Source organism: Fulvia fulva, chromosome 2 (assembly GCF_020509005.1).
Source record: "Fulvia fulva chromosome 2, complete sequence".
NCBI lineage: Eukaryota > Fungi > Ascomycota > Dothideomycetes > Mycosphaerellales > Mycosphaerellaceae > Fulvia > Fulvia fulva.
The window spans coordinates 6,566,277-6,584,346 of NC_063013.1; the positions used below are offsets into that span (position 1 = coordinate 6,566,277).

General features: G+C 53.7%; 8 protein-coding genes across 8 annotated transcripts; 2 read left to right on the forward strand and 6 right to left on the reverse strand.

The window, feature by feature from the left end:
- Nucleotides 1-3,298: 3,298 nt before the first annotated feature.
- On the reverse strand, nucleotides 3,299-5,838 carry CLAFUR5_03740 (Oligopeptide transporter 4; the record flags this gene model as incomplete). The annotated part of the gene is made up of 3 exons (XM_047902888.1): nucleotides 3,299-5,229; nucleotides 5,279-5,446; nucleotides 5,769-5,838. The coding sequence occupies 3 exons, from the start codon at nucleotides 5,836-5,838 to the stop codon at nucleotides 3,299-3,301; spliced, it is 2,169 nt and encodes a 722-aa protein (XP_047757845.1).
- Nucleotides 5,839-6,893: 1,055 nt separating this feature from the next.
- On the reverse strand, nucleotides 6,894-7,640 carry CLAFUR5_03741 (uncharacterized protein; the record flags this gene model as incomplete). The annotated part of the gene is made up of 1 exon (XM_047902889.1): nucleotides 6,894-7,640. One exon carries the CDS (start codon nucleotides 7,638-7,640, stop codon nucleotides 6,894-6,896), a length of 747 nt encoding a protein of 248 aa, XP_047757846.1.
- Nucleotides 7,641-7,957: 317 nt separating this feature from the next.
- On the reverse strand, nucleotides 7,958-8,785 carry CLAFUR5_03742 (uncharacterized protein; the record flags this gene model as incomplete). Its single annotated transcript, XM_047902890.1, has 1 exon — nucleotides 7,958-8,785. The coding sequence occupies one exon, from the start codon at nucleotides 8,783-8,785 to the stop codon at nucleotides 7,958-7,960; it is 828 nt and encodes a 275-aa protein (XP_047757847.1).
- A 192-nt stretch (nucleotides 8,786-8,977) lies between these two features.
- CLAFUR5_03743 (Lactose permease) lies at nucleotides 8,978-10,669 on the reverse strand (the record flags this gene model as incomplete). The annotated part of the gene is made up of 3 exons (XM_047902891.1): nucleotides 8,978-9,347; nucleotides 9,398-10,463; nucleotides 10,528-10,669. 3 exons carry the CDS (start codon nucleotides 10,667-10,669, stop codon nucleotides 8,978-8,980), a joined length of 1,578 nt encoding a protein of 525 aa, XP_047757848.1.
- A 693-nt stretch (nucleotides 10,670-11,362) lies between these two features.
- On the reverse strand, nucleotides 11,363-13,410 carry CLAFUR5_03744 (UV radiation resistance-associated protein; the record flags this gene model as incomplete). Its single annotated transcript, XM_047902892.1, has 3 exons — nucleotides 11,363-12,583; nucleotides 12,630-12,832; nucleotides 12,891-13,410. The coding sequence occupies 3 exons, from the start codon at nucleotides 13,408-13,410 to the stop codon at nucleotides 11,363-11,365; spliced, it is 1,944 nt and encodes a 647-aa protein (XP_047757841.1).
- An 894-nt stretch (nucleotides 13,411-14,304) lies between these two features.
- On the forward strand, nucleotides 14,305-15,159 carry CLAFUR5_03745 (uncharacterized protein; the record flags this gene model as incomplete). Its single annotated transcript, XM_047902893.1, has 1 exon — nucleotides 14,305-15,159. The coding sequence occupies one exon, from the start codon at nucleotides 14,305-14,307 to the stop codon at nucleotides 15,157-15,159; it is 855 nt and encodes a 284-aa protein (XP_047757842.1).
- Nucleotides 15,160-16,660: 1,501 nt separating this feature from the next.
- On the reverse strand, nucleotides 16,661-17,305 carry CLAFUR5_03746 (Glycine cleavage system H protein, mitochondrial; the record flags this gene model as incomplete). Its single annotated transcript, XM_047902894.1, has 3 exons — nucleotides 16,661-16,986; nucleotides 17,045-17,107; nucleotides 17,158-17,305. The coding sequence occupies 3 exons, from the start codon at nucleotides 17,303-17,305 to the stop codon at nucleotides 16,661-16,663; spliced, it is 537 nt and encodes a 178-aa protein (XP_047757843.1).
- Nucleotides 17,306-17,531: 226 nt separating this feature from the next.
- Nucleotides 17,532-17,994, forward strand: CLAFUR5_03747 (37S ribosomal protein MRP17, mitochondrial; the record flags this gene model as incomplete). Its single annotated transcript, XM_047902895.1, has 3 exons — nucleotides 17,532-17,555; nucleotides 17,604-17,638; nucleotides 17,691-17,994. 3 exons carry the CDS (start codon nucleotides 17,532-17,534, stop codon nucleotides 17,992-17,994), a joined length of 363 nt encoding a protein of 120 aa, XP_047757844.1.
- Between the last annotated feature and the right edge of the window lie 76 nt (nucleotides 17,995-18,070).

An 18,070-nucleotide genomic window follows, 5' to 3' on the forward strand; every position in this document is an offset into this window, starting at 1 on the left:
AGGACCTCTATTGCGACACAGATACAACGCACACCAGCGGGAACCCCTAAGCCAAACTAGGGAAAGGCCCACTAGGCTAACATCTAGGCGTACCTCGATAACTCTAAGAGGCTAGTCCAGATCGCGCAGCAGCAATACAACAGTAAAGACGAGATAGACGAAGCAGTCCAGGGGTTGACAGACGAAATAAGAAAAGCGACCTCACTTCACGTTCCGCTTGCCTAACCAACGACATGGTCCAAACCATACTGGACGCCGGAGTGCACTGCGGTAGTAAGAGAAGCAAGGAGAGCCCGCCGGGTGTGGACGAGCAGCTATAGCGAGGAGGCCTGGAACGTATACAGGGAGGCATGCCAACAGAAGAAAGCCATAATACGAAGGGAGAAAGCAGTCGGCTAGAGGGCCACAGTGGAAGAAATCGCCGGCAAGCCAGAGAGGATGTGAGGGCTAGCGAAATGGGCCCGACAGGACCCTACACAGGGCCCCTCCTTCTCTATCCCAGCGCTACAATCGCCTAGTGGCCCGGTTAGCGACCCCGAGGCCAAGGCGCGTCTACTGGCTAGCAAGTTCTTCCCGCCCCTAGTCGAGGCTGATCTAAGCGACATAAACAGCTCTACTCCCCTAGCCCCTAGCATCGCGGTCCAACAGGAGGTGTCCGAGGGAGAAGTTGCCGCTGTGCTAAGGAAGTTGCCGGCGAAGAAAGCCCCGGGGCCGGATGGGATCCCAAACGAGCTACTAAAGAAGTGTAGAGATCAACTAGCCCTAGCAGTTGCAGCGATCTTCAACGCCTGCCTACAGACCGGGTACCACCCGATAGCTTTTAAACAATCGACGACAGTGGTCCTACGCAAGCCGCAGAAGGAAGACTATACGCAGGTAAAGTCGTACCGCCCAATTGCGCTCCTTAACACTCTTAGGAAGGCGCTTGAGAAGCTGGTTGTAACGAGACTCTCCGAGGCGGCAGAGGAACACTCCCTACTCCCGGACACCTAGATGGGTGCGCGCCCACAGCGATCGACGCTATCCGCGATGGAACTTATCACCTCTCAGGTAAAGGCCATCTGGTATAAGAATAGGGACAAGGTGGCTTCCTTACTTAGCCTAGACATATCGGGAGCCTTCGACTACGTGTCACACCCGCGGCTACTCTACATCCTAAGGTCGATAGGACTCCCTGAGTGGCTTGTCAACTTCGTACGGTCCTACCTCCAAAACCGTAGTACGTCGATCCTAGTCGGCCAGTACAGAAGCCTATTTTAAGCAGTCCACACTAGAATCCCGCAAGGCTCAACGCTAGCACCTATTCTGTTCCTCTTCTTTATGGCGACGCTGCTCCCAGCCCTAGAATCCCAGAACACCGCTGCGAGCGGCTTCGTAGACGACACAAACATCCTAGCGTGGTCTTCCTCGACTAAGGAGAACTGTAGGCTACTAGAAGAGAAGCACAAGATCTGCGAGGACTGGGCTAGGAGGCACGGGGCTCGGTTTGCCCCAGAAAAGTACAATCTGATACACTTTACGCGCCGGCCACGGTTCCACAATATGCAAGCTTCTATCCAGATACAGGGGCACACGACTAACCCGGCAAATCAGCTTAGGATCCTCGGACTATGGGTGGACCCGGCGCTACGGTGGAGGAAGCACGTACAGGCAATATTACGGAAAGCTGAACAGAATATGGCATCATGCTAGAGGCTCACTGCGTCCATATAGGGGGCGGACTTCCGGCAGTCACGACTTCTATATACGGCTATTGTACGGCCAGTCCTTACCTATGGCAGCCAAGTGTGGTCCTTAGGCGAGAGGGCCTGCCCATCGAAGGGACTCGTCGCGCCGCTAGCGAAGATCCAAAACCAATGCCTAAGGAAGGTCACCGGGGCATATAAGTCGACACTAACGAGGATGCTTGAGCACGAGACCGCTATACCGCCGATCGACCTATACATCCAGGGACTACGGACCTCCTACTTAGGCAAGTCGGCACAGTACCTAGTACAGAAGGTCATCGCCAGTGCAGTCGCAAGGGCCCGCGAATTAGTACTAGCGTATAGGGGCATTCGACCCGGAAACGAGCCGAACTACCGGGCAAGGGACGAACAGCTAGCAACACAATGGGAAGGTGAGAAATCGTTTGTAGAGCAACTATGGAAAGAGAGGTGGAACAACCAGGTTGTAGGGCATAGTGGACGCCCTCAGCCAGCGGGACAACCTAAGGAATAGTCAGCTACAAAATCCGCGGTCAAGCACCCCCCGAAGCTCATCCACTACCGCCTTACGAGGGCACAGAGTAGCATAGCAACCCAACTGCGAAGCGAACACATCGGCCTCTAGGGGTACCTATCATAGAGGAAGGTTCCAGGATACACGAATACTAGCTGCCCCTGCGGCTATCGCTCCCAGAACGTACGGCACGCACTCCTCGTCTGTCCGAGGTGGTCGCTAGGAAGGGGGGAGTGGATGGCAAAGGCGAGGAACCGGACGATTGGGGCACTTCTTAACAACGCTGAGGACCTACGGCGCATTACGAACTAGATACTAGAGAAGGGCTGGCTAGAACAGTACCGCCTAGTAGGAACAGTGCAGGAAGAGAGGACACGACGCAGCGCGACGAGACCGGCTGGGAGCGGGGGCTAACGGGGTAGTGACATGGACTACGTACGTTTAGAGGGAAAGCTAAACTAGACAAGGAGTAGTCGGGGGCGGGAAGGGTTTTCACCTATTCGGGTTTCCCTTTGTACATAACAATAGATATATACCTGCATAGGCCGGATAGGGTCCTAGAACAGGGGAATGACAAATCTATCTATCTATTATATGTCAGAAGCAGCAAGTGAGGAGCATGGATGTATTGAATAAATACAGAGACATCCCACATCGTATCCATCGGGTGTGCAAGAATCACACTCTTCGTCGACCGTACAAGGTGCTAGGCATGTGTTAGCAGTGATATTATCTGGCAAGAAGGTTGAACAAACAGCTTAAGCCTTGTGCCAGCGCAAAGACTGGCAGGGAGGTGGGTGAATGATCATCCGCAATATGCTCGGAGGCTAGGCGTGGAGGTACAATGCATAAGACATGTGTTCTTGATGATGTCCGACTGCAAAACGCATTTGTCCATCATGACAGTAGGTCACAATGTATACAAAAGGTGAATGCAGGCGGCAGGTAGTGGACTTCGGGTTTGCTATCCCCAGTCGAGGAAGCAGTCGCCCGGAAAAGGGGCAGACTGGCGGTTGCGCTGCAAGACAATTTCGATTGGTCTGACTGTACATCATAGATTCAATGGCATAGCATGCGGCTACAAACAATGGTCAGGGTTGCCAGAGGGATTTCCCCACCAAGTGGGAAACGGATGGCTCTTCCCACTGGCTCCGAAGACTGCAAAAGACAACACGAAGACGACAATTTGCGATCCACCGTCCAGGGCAGCGCCGATGAGGTAGTTGTACTTGTTGTAGATGTCTGGCCTTTTCCTTCTGAGCCAGACCTGTGAGAATACGCCGACCGCAATCGTGGACCACACGAACGATGTATTTCCATAGTAGTACTGTCCGGCGTTGGACGCGATGATTGCGGTGTTCAGAGGCCATCGACTAAGACGAGGAATGAACTTGAGAAGTACCCAGTGGATCACAGGCACGGCCAGTCCAATAATGAGACCCATTGGGACGATAAGATATTGCCCAGCGGTGCCGTACACTTCCTTAGCAAGCGCCCACGTTATCGCCTGGCTGTTGAGACTCTGCATCCAGGCACCGCTCCAGACATTGTCGCCTTGAGGGTCTAGCAGAATCGTCCTTTTTGCGTTGACTATGACGGTCATCACGACGTAGTTGAAGGCCGCGCCCAGTAACGTTGCGTAGATCTGCGTCCAGAACATCACGCGAGGTGGTATCTTTGTGTACTGACCAACTTTCAACCAGTTGGCCAAGTTCACAGCAAGCAGAATGACCTGATGAGACCAGCTGGCGAAGTACAGCCCAGCCAAGGGTTTGCCAGGCTGGACAGCTCCAGCTACCATTTTCGACAGCTGGTTAGTCGAGACGCCAGTGCCATACAGACCGTAGAGAATGCAGGAGAACGGCGCGATGAACGCACCCAGCAGCAGAGAGACTATGTATGCCCATGCGGAGAGTGTTGTGTCGCCCTTTAGATTCACAATGAGTCCAGCGAAGAAGCAGAGGACAAACGTTGCGAGATACCACCACATTGGGACCTCCTTGTACTTGAGCATAGCCTGGTAGTGCGGGTCGGGCTGTGTCCGGGTGAGTGCTTGTTTCCATGCCTGGACCATGTCTTTGCCGAAGAAGATGACAACATGAGTGATGAGGGCCCCGATCGCCAGATTTTGGGTGATAAAGCCCCAGACTGTACTCGAAGTGAGGTGCGGCAAGCCGATTTCGCCGAGCTTCTCGTAGTCGATGGTGCCCTGACTATTGAGGACCGATGTGATGGAGAACTTGGTGCCGTCCGCTTTGTATAGCGAGGTGGACATAAAGGGGAAGGTCTTGGCGTTCCATGCATTGCCATAGTATAGGCTAGCCATGACCACATAGAAGATGGCGAATCCAATCCAGGCATTGATCTGCTGCTTCAACGGGTAGCTGAGATACTGGCTTTGGATGTACTGCCAGTCCAGCGAGAAGTTGAGAAGACCCATGCCTTCGTTCGAAGAAGCGCCGCCGAAGATAGTCGTGAAGATGGTGCGAGTCTTCTTGGGTGCATTCAATGAAGCCAGACAGAACACAGACAAGCCTCCGAACCAGGTGACCATGTAAGCAGGGAAGAACTCCCAGATCGCAGCCAATGCCAGTGCCCAACCAAACTTGGCCAGTCGATCACGATTAGCCTTTCGGTCAAGGTGAAGCTTCTGGTAAAGAATGACTTGAGGCAACGTGGACCAGTAGACCATTTCGGCCGGGTACACGATCAAGGGACGCAAGACTCCAGCCAGCACAAACCCACATAGAGAGATCGAGAATGTTGCTAGAACAGCCGTTGAGGCCGTGACAGACTTGTTGTAGAAGAGTCGTTCGACCGCGTAGATGTCCACACCAGAAAGGCCATTGTTCCCGGATGATGCAATGAGCGCGGCGACAACGTGCTCTTTGATACCAAATGGCTGTCCAAAGTTGAGGAAACGAAAGACAGTTTGTAGCCATCTCCCAGGTACCCGGTCTGGTGAAGGAGTGAAGCGCGCCCAGGCCTCGCCGAAGACGAAGACCAGCACTGCAGAACTGTTAGTAGTAATCTGCGCTTTGACCTTATTTCGACTTACACTGCAGAAACACAGCTGATACCTGAATCTGCACTGGCTTGAACTGGTACAGCATCGTTATGACGCTTGACAGCGCGGTGAAGAGAGAGCCAAGCACCATGGAGCGGAACGTGAATGACGGATCGCCATCGTCTCGAACGTCGACTAGATATTTCGACACATCGGTGCCTGTGGGTCGTCAGCTGCGCATATCCCAGAGTATCAAGCCACTTCACGTGCCATCTTTGATGATTGGGTGTCCCCTTCGATACTCAGTGTCGTCTTCGTTAGAGACGGTCCGCTCTTGGTCTTCAGCACTGACGATATCGCTTGTTGGGGGTTTGCCGTCCGAGAGACTCTCGAGAGGTACAGCTGTGACATCTACACCACTCGATTTAGCACCGTCTGCCATGCCGGAGGCGCCAACACAAGCAATCAAGAAGATGTCAGAAACCGCTTCGGCGGGACGGCTCCAGGCCAAGAGATACTTATCTACCAAATAGCTACCTACCTTGCCTTCCTCCAGCTCGAAATGTTGGCCATGGGTTCCCCAGCAGATAAACTGACGTGCTCTCACCCATGGATGTCGAATAGCCAAAGTTACATTCGCTTAGCGACTAGCTTTCGAGCTGTACGGCGCCGTGGGAGCCGTAGATCCGTTGGGGTATCGCATGGCGATGCTTCTCTAAGGTGGTCGGTCAGTCGAAGGATTAGATGCATATGCGATGATCTTTGATGAGTGAGTGAATGAACGATGCGGGAGAAGGAGTGGAAAATGTCAGCAAGCGAACGGTGCGAGCCGCCGGGCCGTGCTTTACAGGGGTTGCGACCACTCCTGCCGGATTCTTTACTGATAGACTCTGTACGTTGTGACCTTTCGATGGCACACGTCGTATTGATCACGCGAGTGTGCCCATCAGGTGGAATGTCGTCAAGATAGTACGATGGCATCAGGGACTGGGCCGTGGGCTCTCAAGACGAGGGGAGATGTGGAGCGACACCTACTGGCCTTCATACAAGCAGTCACGGATGCTGTCAACTCCTGAATGCAAGATCAAACAGCATGGCCATGGAACATGATGTCGAGCGACTTCGAATGCTCATCTGGACTTCTCGAGCATACTGAGACTAGAAGCCTGCAAGATTTCGTGGACATGAACGACTGGCTCTTCTCTTCATGGCCAGAGATGAATCTGGAGAATGTTGATGCTGTTGTGGATATCAACATGGCAACAGGGCAAGCGACAAGTCATGTCACTGTCAGAATCACAGGTGCGCCGCCTGGCTTGGTCAGACCGGGCTCAGTCACTTCAAGGTATCAAAGGCGAGCGGGAACGTGGTGGTGCACGAGGATGTTTACCATGGGAGGACTTGGGTCAGGAGGCATTTGATTGTCTTTGGCATTGATGTCTCGCTGAATCAACGGCAATTCGAAGCAAGTGCTGGAACCAAGGGTGGATCATTGTCCTCGTCCGGAGCATGAGCCCGACGTTGTGATGCAATCCCTCCACTGCGACGAGGCCACGCACCAACCGAGCCTTCATGACTTTGGGGATCACTCCTCATTGGCCATCTGTCAGCTTTCTCTTGCAACCGAATCGTTGTGGTCTACACAATCTGCCCTCCGCACACTTCTCTATGACACAAAGGTTCTCCCCATTCTTGCCGTCAATATGCCAACCATTTCCCGGGTCCGCTGGAGCTGCAATTCTCTCTCATCGGCATCTATCAGCCCATAGCTGCCCTCGCCAAGCTTAGGCGTCGATCTCCTCACCAGTCCCTCCTCATCATCAAAGGCCTGAGACAACGCTTGACGGGCTGTGCTATGATCGCGGAACGTAAGCGCCAAGACAGGATTGACGAAGAAGTCCTTCTTACGGCGTTTTACGTGAGACCAGTTGCACCTCAAATGCACTTCCGGGGCAGCACAAGTGCCCGAGAAGAGAAAGCGCAGCTCCGTCATGACTCGCACGACCGCCGCTTCAACCCAGTCCTCGGAATGGTGCCATGCCACCCATCCACTGAGGACGACTGTGACCTTCCCAATGTGACGCGCAGAATCGCCCAGAGATAGCAGCCAACCGCCGATGGCAATGCGTGTAGAGAACATAGCCTTCGCTACGTGCTTCTCATCCCCATTCAAGATATCAGTCTTGATCTCGAAGCGATTCTCGGCAAAGAAGATGGACAGTCCTTCCTCGCGGACTTGCTTGCGGGTGGAGGGTAAGTCGAGCGCATTCTTGACATTGCGTTTGCTTCCCGAGTCGATGAACTTGTTCATGCCGGTAGAATCCAGCTTGACAGGGTCATGCTGGATCAGAGCGAGACGATAGATCCGGTTGCGCAGCTCTCCTGGAAGCCTGCGCAGTGGTGATTTGTCCATCTCGAGTTCTGGAGTGATCGCGCGATGCGGTACTCTCGGTATCAGCACTGGTGTCGCAGAGCTATGGCGGCTGATGTGGGCGCAGTGTTTTGTTTGCTGGGGAAAGGAGGGGTTGACAAAGGACCAATCCGAGAGATGTCAAAGGAAGCTGGTGATAGATTGGAGGCTAGAAAGTTGCGAAGTCAAGCGTGGACGATCGAGCGAAGCCAAGCGGCGCTGACCACACATGCGTTGCAGAAACATTCACTCGTGCAGATGATTACCTACCCTCTTCGGAATGTTCACTAGAATGTCATTGTTCTTCGTTATGACTACTGCTACTCGTTCTTCAGACGCAGTAAAGGATCTTCATCCATCTTGTCCAGCACAGCCTCTACCCATGCTTTCCACCCAAACAGATTGTCTTCAACCTTTCTAAGTGCGCCCGGATCGCTCAGTCCCTTCTTCTTGAGCACATCATCTTCGGCATTTGCATACCTTTCGAAAAGCTGATCTCTAACCACCTCCACAGCATCGGCCAGGAAATCGAGCGCTTTTTGTTTAGTGCTGCCACCGAGCTGCGCGTGGAGTCTCGAATCCTTCCCTCGTGGCAATTGACCGAGGTGAATGCGCGTAAAAACGACTGAATCGCAACTAAACGACCTGAATACAGCTTTCAAGCCCTTGAGGGTCTCGAGAAGGGGCTTTGCGTCTGGGTCTCGGTGTTCGATTCGTACACCTAGGTCCAACGTGATATGCTTCAAGCACGGCGCGAAGCCGTCAAGACAGCTAAGCCATCCTCTGAGAAGCAGGAAGTAGAGACGCGTATCCATGCGTATCAGGGGTCTGTACTGACCGTTTATAATGACCATCGTGAAGTTATTCTCCCCTAGAAGTATTGGAAGGCTTTCGGCTCGCTTCTGCTTGCATACGGAGGTGAGTGCCAGGCGGGCAGCAATGCTGCTCCGATCGTACTCTTGGTGCACCAGGTCGTCGGCAAGGGGCATCAGAGCGTCTTTCGCTTTGACTTTGAGCTTTGGTGAGATCTCGGGCGGCTCGGCGGTTGGCCCAAGGGACACTATGATACGAGTGTCTGAGACAAGGACGTAGCGGTAGATCTCGTTCCGCAGCTCAGGAGGCAAGCTCAGCAGCCGGGAGTTGTCCATGTCGCAAGGGGTGGTGGCAGAATCTCCAGCAGAATAACCGAATGACAGCTTATGTATTGCCTGGGCCTAGGCTTTGAAAGAAGATATGTTTATCAGAGGGCCCAACTATGTATACTCATCCGCTAGACGGTTCTACAGAGTTCTCTTCAAATAACGCCCTTGGACTCTTCTTCCCATGAGCTTCATCGAAACTCACGCTTTCTCAACATGCTGCAACGCAACCTTCTCACTCCCCGTAACACTCCTACCCCTCTCCGCCGTCTCTTCCGCAATAACTTCGGGCGGAGGTGCAGCTGCATCATCGCCATCAAAGATATGCGCAATCTGCTCGAGCGAGTGTCCTCTCGTCTCTGGATACGTGAAGAACGCCGTAATACCATACAGCACGATGATGACCATGAAGACGATGTAGTACTTCCAGCCGATGTTGTCGAGGGCAATGGGATTCACGAAGGTGTTGAAGACAATGCCGACCACGACAGAGATTCCCATGACGGTCAGGCCGCGGGAGCGGAGGCGGTAGGGCCAGATTTCGCAGGGGTAGGCTGTTACCAGGGGTGTGCTGTGATGTGGTTAGTGTCTTAAAATCACGGAGAGTGGCATGGTGCTTACAGTGAGATATCATATCCAGCGAAGAAGATGAACAAGAATGGGATAACAGCAAGTCCAGTGCCAGAGTTTCCGCTTTCTTCAAAGGAGCCACTCAGTGCCGTTGTGATGACATAGCCTAGCAGCATGATCGCAGCCGAGGACAAGAACAAGAATCGTCGTCCGAGCACATCGACCAGAACAGCTGCTGCGACGGACCAGATCAGGTTCCAGACTTGGAGGCACGCTGAGATGAGCGTCTGATCTCTTGTACTTGTGACGCCGACAGTGTTCAGGACGAGCGGTAGGTAGTACGAAATGACACCTTGACCGACCCACTGCGAGAAGAGGCCAATCGTGATGGAGATGAATAGTCGATGACGGTTGCCTTTTGTCGTTATCATCTCCGCGTAGCTTGCACTAGTCGCAGCCTGTCTCTCTGCCTGAAGTGTCGCCGTGATTTCGATCATCTCATAGTTGATGAGAGCAGGGTTATTGACACCATCGTGAGCAATCTCCAGCATTCGGCGTGCTTCCTCGTTGCGGTCTTTGCTGACAAGCCATCGGGGACTCTCAGGTGCGAATATCAGCCCAGGCAGTGCGACGATCTGAAGCAAGATCTGCAAGTAGGTCGGAATACGCCAGGACCAGTCGCTTTCATGGTTGCGTGTGCCGAAGGTGACGAAAGCACCGATCGTACCACCGACATACCAGCCACAATTGTAGAGTGCGTTCGAAACGCCACGATGGGGAGGGTATGCGATCTCGTTGATCAGGGCGATGACGGGCCCTGAGAACCAGGCGCTCGCACATCCGACGAAAAAGCGCATAAGGACGAAATAGTAGTCCCGGTCCCCAGCCGTAATAGCAACGCCGAGAACGAGGAAGATGTATCCGAGGTAGATGCCAGGCTTGCGTCCGTATTTGTTAGCCACCCAGGCCGACATGGCGTAGCATATGCCATTGCCGACCCAATAAATCGCGCCCATGAAGCCAAGCCAAGCTCCAGTCGGTGTGTCCATGAAGTCGTTCCATCGATCGAGTGCTTGCAGACCGTTCATCAAGCTGCCATCATAGCCGTTTGCCGAAGCTGATGGTACATATCGTGGTTAGTGATGCTACTTTCGACGACCATCTCTAAGCGCAGCTCTTACAGAACAGCATCAAGGACAGGATGACCCAATTCAACTTGATGAGATGGGCTTTGGTGTACCACGGTCGTCCATCGTTCGGCAGGACTGCTTGTAATTCATCACCAATGGCTTTCGAGCGAGGTTTGGTGGCGCCCATGGTCATGAACGAGACACTTTGTCGACGGACTGTGGTATGCTTGAGTAAGACCTTCCACTTTCCTGGCTAGGAAGGTAGTCGTCTTTGTGGTATGGCACAAAAACCGTCGAGCAGGCAAATCTTTCAAGTCCAGGAAATCATGCATAATATTACTCGCGGAGTGGCGGGCCGGATATCCTCCTCGGATTGCAGAGAATGGTCCGTGGCAGCACTGAGCAGTCTGGCCAAGGCACGAGAATGCGTTTCGAAAGGGGCTTCTTCGCGTGGAGACCATGGTCATGCACGATCATGGGACGGCTGAAGCCTGGTCCGACTTCGGATATGGAGGCCCAGATGGAGAGACTCGGACTGCTCTCGCGTGGTTGTCTGCCAAGCCTAACATGTCGAACCACTAGATGCGGGGCAGGTATTGTTCAGGTCTCTGACCTGTGCAGATATCAAAGATCGTATCCGGAGCGAGGGGCTGGCGGGCTACTAGTATGTGCAACCGTCTCGAGAGAGAGCAGGTGCTTCTCATGTCCTGATATGGACAACTGCTTGGCTCGGGATTCCTCTTTCGGCACTGCCGCAAATCTTGAATCGTGCTGAACAGAACGACAGTGACATACCAGTCCTAGCTGTAGTACCCTTTGAGATCTAGCAAGACGCTAGCATGAGCATAGCCTTGATCGTCCTTGAGCGCGTTGACACGCCTGTGAGTCACGCCGTGACAGCGTTCTTCCCTCTCCCGCTGATTTCTCGCAGTCTGTCGGCAGCTCCTCTTGGCTTACCGTTGCCAATGAGAGTCAAACCCGACATACCACTAGCAGTCGAGTCCTGGCTGCCAGTTCGCTCCATAGCAGGAACTCGCATAAGGCCTCGAACCCCGCCAGCTTTCCGAGCGGGTAGCTCCCCTTCGCCTGCTGTGGCCACGAAGAGCAGATACTTGAGATTTGGTAGTGTCTGTCGAATGTCCAGCACTCTGAGATTGTAAGCACTTTCAAGCAGAACTCGAATGTCTTGGTTCAGCAGAAAGACTGCATACTCAAAGCGGAATCGTGGTACGCTTTTGCTGAAGAGGGGGTATGTGCGCAAGGTCTGCTCAGCATTTGCGGATGTAGAGCGGCTATTGTGCTGCAGGAGACTGATAGGATCGTAGACTGTACTGCTACTCCCACGTGGCGTGACCGGATATGGTAGTGCTTGCTTCAGGTAAAAAGCAAGCAGCTGGAGCACATGAGCCACATGACCGAGCGCTGCAGAAATCACTTCGGGTGGCTCGGAGTCCAAGTCTTCGGCATTAGGAAGGTGTAGCTCCCGAATGCTGAAAGCCAGTGGTTTGCCAGACACAGGCTCAATGGGATAGCAACCTTGGATGTCCTCGCATATTCGGCGACGCTGGTTTTGAACAGCTCTGCGCTTCACATTGTGCTCTTCTCGCGAGATCGGCAGGTCACTTCTTTCTTGCTGCATCCTCGTCAAGACTGCCCCGCGGGACGCCGAATCTGTGTCCATGAGCTTGCGTCGTGAAGACAGGGACTGCCGCTTCTCTTCTTGCTGCTTTTGTGCCTTCTCAAGCTGTTTCTCGACCGTCTTCTTCGCAAATTCGATGGTCTTCAGCCGATCCTCGGCTTCGGCGACTTCGTCGCGCTCGCAGAGGGCCTGTTTGTTTTCCTGTAGCAAAAGTTCCAGGTCATTCGCCAGCTGATCGCGGGTGGCCAAAGCATCCTGTATGCTATCATCTAGCTTCGACAGCCGGAGCAGAGCATCGAAGGACGAACTGGGTGATGTCCGTTGGGTCCCAGCCGTTTTATTGTGTCGCAGTGAGCCATGGCCAGCAGGGACATATTCAGACAGCGAGTCGGTGAAGGATGTGTATACGCCATCGATCATGTGGAACAAGACGGCATTCTGTGGTAATGCCCGATCAAGATCATCAAGCTGTGGACGTCAGTCTCGAGTAATGTCTATGACGTGGAGAACTCACACTTTTACCCAGATACCGCAGGCTGCTGAGCTCAATATTCAGCTGCAGAAGCTGCAGCCACAACCCTGTCTTTGCTCCTTTGACCCAGACACGAAGCGCAAGCACTTGCTGTCGAGTGACGCCAGGCCCACAAGTAAGCCAATCAATATGGCGAAAAGAAGGATTCATGGTCTTTTCGATGGTTTCCGAAGCGTATACAGGCTCTATATGGAATATCAGCTTGCCTGCACGTAATGCCTATGGTATCTGGCACGCACCAACCTTCAACGCCCTTGATGTGTATACTAAAGAACACGTCTACCATTCTCTCCTTCGTCACATTTTCCAGCCTCTCCTGCCTCTTCTGCGGTGTAGCATTTGCCCACTCGATCGTGCTTCGTCTTCGCAACCTTTTGAAGTCCGGGCGTCTCGGAGTGCCCGAAGCTGCACGCTGCGGCCTCTCTTTCTGCTTGCTTGGTACAGGGCTTCCATTTGTCACGGCTTCCGCTGGAGGAGAGTCCGCCACATCATCTTCTAGCACGGCACGCAGATCGGTCGAACTTCGCGAATGTCCCAATGCCTTCTGCTCTCGCAAGGCAACAAGTTTGGCGGGCGACTTGAGGGCCTGCGGCAGTGCATCGTCATCGATAGCCTTGTTTCTGTTGCGCGAGGGTGATGCATGGGCCAGAGATATGTTCCTTAGTGATATGGACACCAGGTTGCGGAGCTGGCGATTCGAAGGGAGGAGCCATGTCTCTTCAGCCCGGTTCAAGCTCGAGGAATGAGATGTTGATTGCGCCATTCATCACTGTCATTGGGTCGTGCTGGTGCGTTCAATGCATATGAGACACTCAGGAGCATTGCACCAGACAGATGTTCGGGGTCAACATTGGGAGAGCTTGAGGCCAGCAGTTGCAAAGCTGCTGACTGAGATCCCCCTCCGGCCTTGGCGCCTTACAACTCGACGTCAGTTGATCCTCTTCTCTCGCAAAACATCAACACCAACCGGTATATCGCATGAAGGGCATGGACGGAGAATCGTCTGCAATCAACATGCCCTATTTCGTAATGAGAGTTTCGTTGGATGCTCCTTACATTACCAATGGGTTTCGCTGGATAGAGCAACGCTGCTACAGCGTGTTCGGCGCGTCAAGTAAAGACATGCGATTGTACTCCCTCACATGGCCGAAACAGGCCGGAGATACACCACGAGATGTGCTAAGTAACTACTGAATCTACTGACAACAGCTCTCGGCACCGCCTCATGAACGCCTCGCCGCTGCGGACAGTGTTGGCAGAGGTCCGCCTTCGATTCTATGAAGTAGTGTTCAGGCCAGAGCAAGCCTCGCCAACCTATTCCACCAGCGGATGCCTGGCAGCAGGCAAAGCGATCCGATGGCACTAAATCCGCTCCGATAGCCTTACTTCGAAACGCGGCAGTGATTCATGGCACCGAGATTGCTCTATCGACCCAGGTGAAGCACTCTCACACTTCTTCCATCGACAGGCTCTTGCTATCTCAACACTGCACGCGAAGTGCGAGTCTTTGTCTGCAGTCCGCAGAAACAGGCAATCTTCACCGGATCATGCAGGAACCAGCTACTGTCTCGGCGAACAATGACCCGTCAGATCCAATGCCAACATGCTTGCATAAATGCCACTCAATGCCACATTTCTGCAATCATGAGCGATAACCATGAGTGGTAGAGTCGGCAACACAGGATCAAGTGAAACCGATGCTCCAGGGGCAAAGAGCTCGAAGACGACGAAGCAACGAAAGACACGTGCAGCTTCAAATGGCGCGGCCGTTGCATCAAGTAGTAGCAATTCCATGACCACTCCCAGTAACGACCGGCGCACGACTAGATCCATCTCTAGACAGAACGGCGCGGAAAGTACCAACAGAACCGATCGGATACCAAAAGCGCAAGACATTGTAGCCCGAGCCACAGCCGCGGAAGACCATGAAGACCTTCGCAGGACCTTAGCGAGCAAGAGCCTCCAACGCAAAGCCGAAAGCCAGGAGACGACCGAGCAGCCCGCGAAGAAGATAGCAAAGGCTGATCACGAGCCTGGGAATGATTCCCCACCACAGCAGAGTTCACCTGAGAAGCGTTCAAAACAGCCTAAAGACCCTCACATCTGCTGCAAATGCATCGACCGTCTCCGCCTCGAATTGGCCCGAGCCAAAGACGCCTTCCACGACACCGAAGACCAAATCGCCAACCTCAACGCCGAAGCAGAGCAATACGAGCATTCGATCGCGCAGAAAGACGACTACATCCAAAGACTCCTACAACGGCTTGAAAATACCAAGAGACCTGTGCTTTGTACCGCCGAAGATGACCATATTGAGACTCTGGACGTTGCGAACCAGAGGTTGGTGGCGAGGGACAAGGAGTGGAGGAGGATGTTTGAGGAGAGGACGTTGTTTGGGATGGTGCGGCCTGTTGATGCGGGGTTGAGGGGGGAGTATGAGGAGTTGGGTAGGAGGTTGAGAGTGGCGGAGGAGAGGGTGAGGGTTTTGGAGCGGGGGGATGTCGGTTCGTAGTCATCGAAATCAATGATTCGTAGTCTCGAAGCTTGATACACCTTTAGGCCCTTTGAACCACAGAGCCAGAATCTTCTTTCATCAGCTGTGCGTGGTGACCGTCCAAGGCGCGGTGGGTCACTCTCGCCAAGGACCTCACCCCTAGCAATGGCAATACGACGCTCCACATCTCTTGACTCCCAGCTTCCTCAAGCGCCATTGGCGATTCCATCCTGCCTCCGTTCGTGGTCTCCTGGTCTTTTTGAAGCCAGCAGTGCTACAGCTATGCGCCGCGGCAACACCTCTCCACGTGCTTTGCATCACGCTCTACTAGCGCAGAAGTTCTTCCGCCACTTGCTGCCATGAATAGTCCTCCAGCTCTCGCTTCACTTTCTCGAACTCGCGAATGATCCTGCGGATTCGCGTACGGAGGACTTGACGCTCGATTCGGTGGCCCATGTTTGCATCTGCCTGCTCATATGGCACCGTTGTCTTGCACATTATGCTCTGTGCAAGGCAACGGTGCCATAAGGTTCCGACGCCAGAACATCAGTGGTAGTCACGGGGTCTGTAGAATGCAACAGTTCGTCAGTACTCCATCAGGCGCAATGAGGGGCTATATCACGAAAGCTCTAGCACCCTCCCTCCACACCCACTGCCCTCTCCCCGTTTAGAGGCTGTCTTCTCTACTAAGGACCCCTTACAGCCCTATGTCTGACCGTGGAGTTCAGCGCATTGCCGATGAAGATCCATCAGTCGCCGCGACGAAGAACTGTTGCGAAAACTGACAACTTGCGCATTGAAGCCGGCTCCTTTACGCACCAAGTTCCCCGGTAGAAGCCGTGGTATTCGTCATGGAGGTTCTTGTTGATGTTCATACGTGGGAGCCGGTTGGAGTTCTTCTCAGCGCTGTCCTCGCACTGGTCCAATGGCAGGTGCACAGAGCGATGCACGAAAATCCTGAACTGGATGATGGAAGGCCTTTCGGCAAGATTAATGGCCGATACAAAAGACATGAACGTATGCCGCAACACAGGTCGCACGCTTTCTCACTCGTCGGCAGGGCAGAGACCATAGGGTTGAACTGGGTGTTTGCTGGCATGCTGAGATCGGAGCGGGTATTGCGGCGAGCGGACCTGTTTGCGGTCAGCCTGACCAAATGCAGTAATCCCTTCCACCAACATTGCGAAAGTGCTCGGCGATCTTGCAGAGGAATTCATGGGATTTTGGTGGTGACCAGGTCGAATCGTCGCTCTTCGCGGAGCACCACACAGCAAGTAAGCATGCCAGAAACCTCACATCTTCACAACAAAGGTTCAAGAGTTGCCGCTTCGGCAGCAGCCGGTGGCACGATGCTTCATCGTCGACTCTTGTTTCACATCGTGATATAGTAGCCCCTGGAGGGGCCATCGCTGGCACTTCATCTCCTCCACATTCGCCTGTTGACCCAGCTCTTTCCCTCCCATGTTGAAGATCGTCCCCAAGCCTTCGCCCGATACCTCGCTCTCAGCAGCCTCAAAATCTACTTGGAGTCTGCCTTCTCCGTGAACTTCCTGTAACCATCTGCATCCATCAGTGTGTCCAGCTCCTCTGCGTTGCTGGCCTTGATCTTGGCCAACCAGCCGTCCTGCTCGGGGCTCTCGTTGATTGTGCTAGGCTTCTCTTCCAGTACGCTGTTTGCCTCTACGATCACACCGCTGATTGGGGTCATGATGTCGGAGGCAGACTTGACAGACTCTACTGCGCCGATTGACTCGCCTTTGGCGACTTGGAGGTCTGCTGATGGGAGCTCGACGTAGACGACATCGCCGACGGCTTTCGCGGCGTAGTCTGAGATACCAATGGTGGCTGCAACGATCTCGTCAGCGGGTTATGCTTGTTTTGTCATGCCATGGTTCGGCCGTACCAGTCTCGCCGTCTGCGGAGAGCTCAACCCATTCGTGGTCCTCTGTGTACTTCTTCGCCCATACTGCACAAGTCAGTCTCCAGTATCAGCGTGCTTCGGCAATCGACTCGCACCTTTCGCGCTCACGCTGAAGCTCCTAATAGCTGGTCTAAACGCCGATTGCTGAGCTCTGAGCTTCAGACATTGTGGGCGGCTGCATTTTGTGAGAGTCGACGAAGCGAGAGAGCGAGCGAAGGCACGGCCGGCCACAGGAGCTGCCATACTGTCCTAGATTGAAGTGTAGGAGTTGTTGCAAGGACGTGGGAGAATGCAAGACAGTCACGACACAATGGCTCTCGGCGGCCGAAGCTGGGATCACGGATGCTCGCGCCCACTGCGGGCCAACGATCCGAGATAAGATCGCTCGGCAACCTAACGGCCGCAGTCCCGACCTCAGATCGTGAAGCATTGATGGCGAGGACATCTTCATCAGCATCATCTTGCCAATATGCTGTATGAACTAATAGGCGTGGTATGTACGCATCAAGCACATAAATGCCATCACACTGACACCCCACAGGTCCGCCCCGGCCGCAGCATCAACGAGATCAAAGAGTCTGCCACCACCTCCTTCTCCTTCTCCACCACCCTCCTAACACTCTCCCAGAATCACCCGCACAACCGGCAACATCGTCCTCTCAGCCGGCGGCGTAGTACGAGGCATCACGAACTGGGGCACATTCACACTTCCCAAGCCTGCGCGGAAACAGGGCGCAACATACAAAGATGGACACTACTTCATCCTGAGATTCGATTCGAGCGCGAAGACACAGCATGCCGTGCGGAGGACCTTAGGACTGGATCCACGGATGATCAGATATAGTGTGGTACAGCTGGGCAGTAAGCTGGATGAGATCAAGGATATTGCGGGTAAGGCGAATTGGGGTGGTGTTGTTGGCGGGAGGGATTGATTGAGGGAGTGCAGTAGAAGAAGAAGATGAAGGGAGGAGCGTGCAAGGATGTCGCGGTCAAAAGTGTGGACACAAT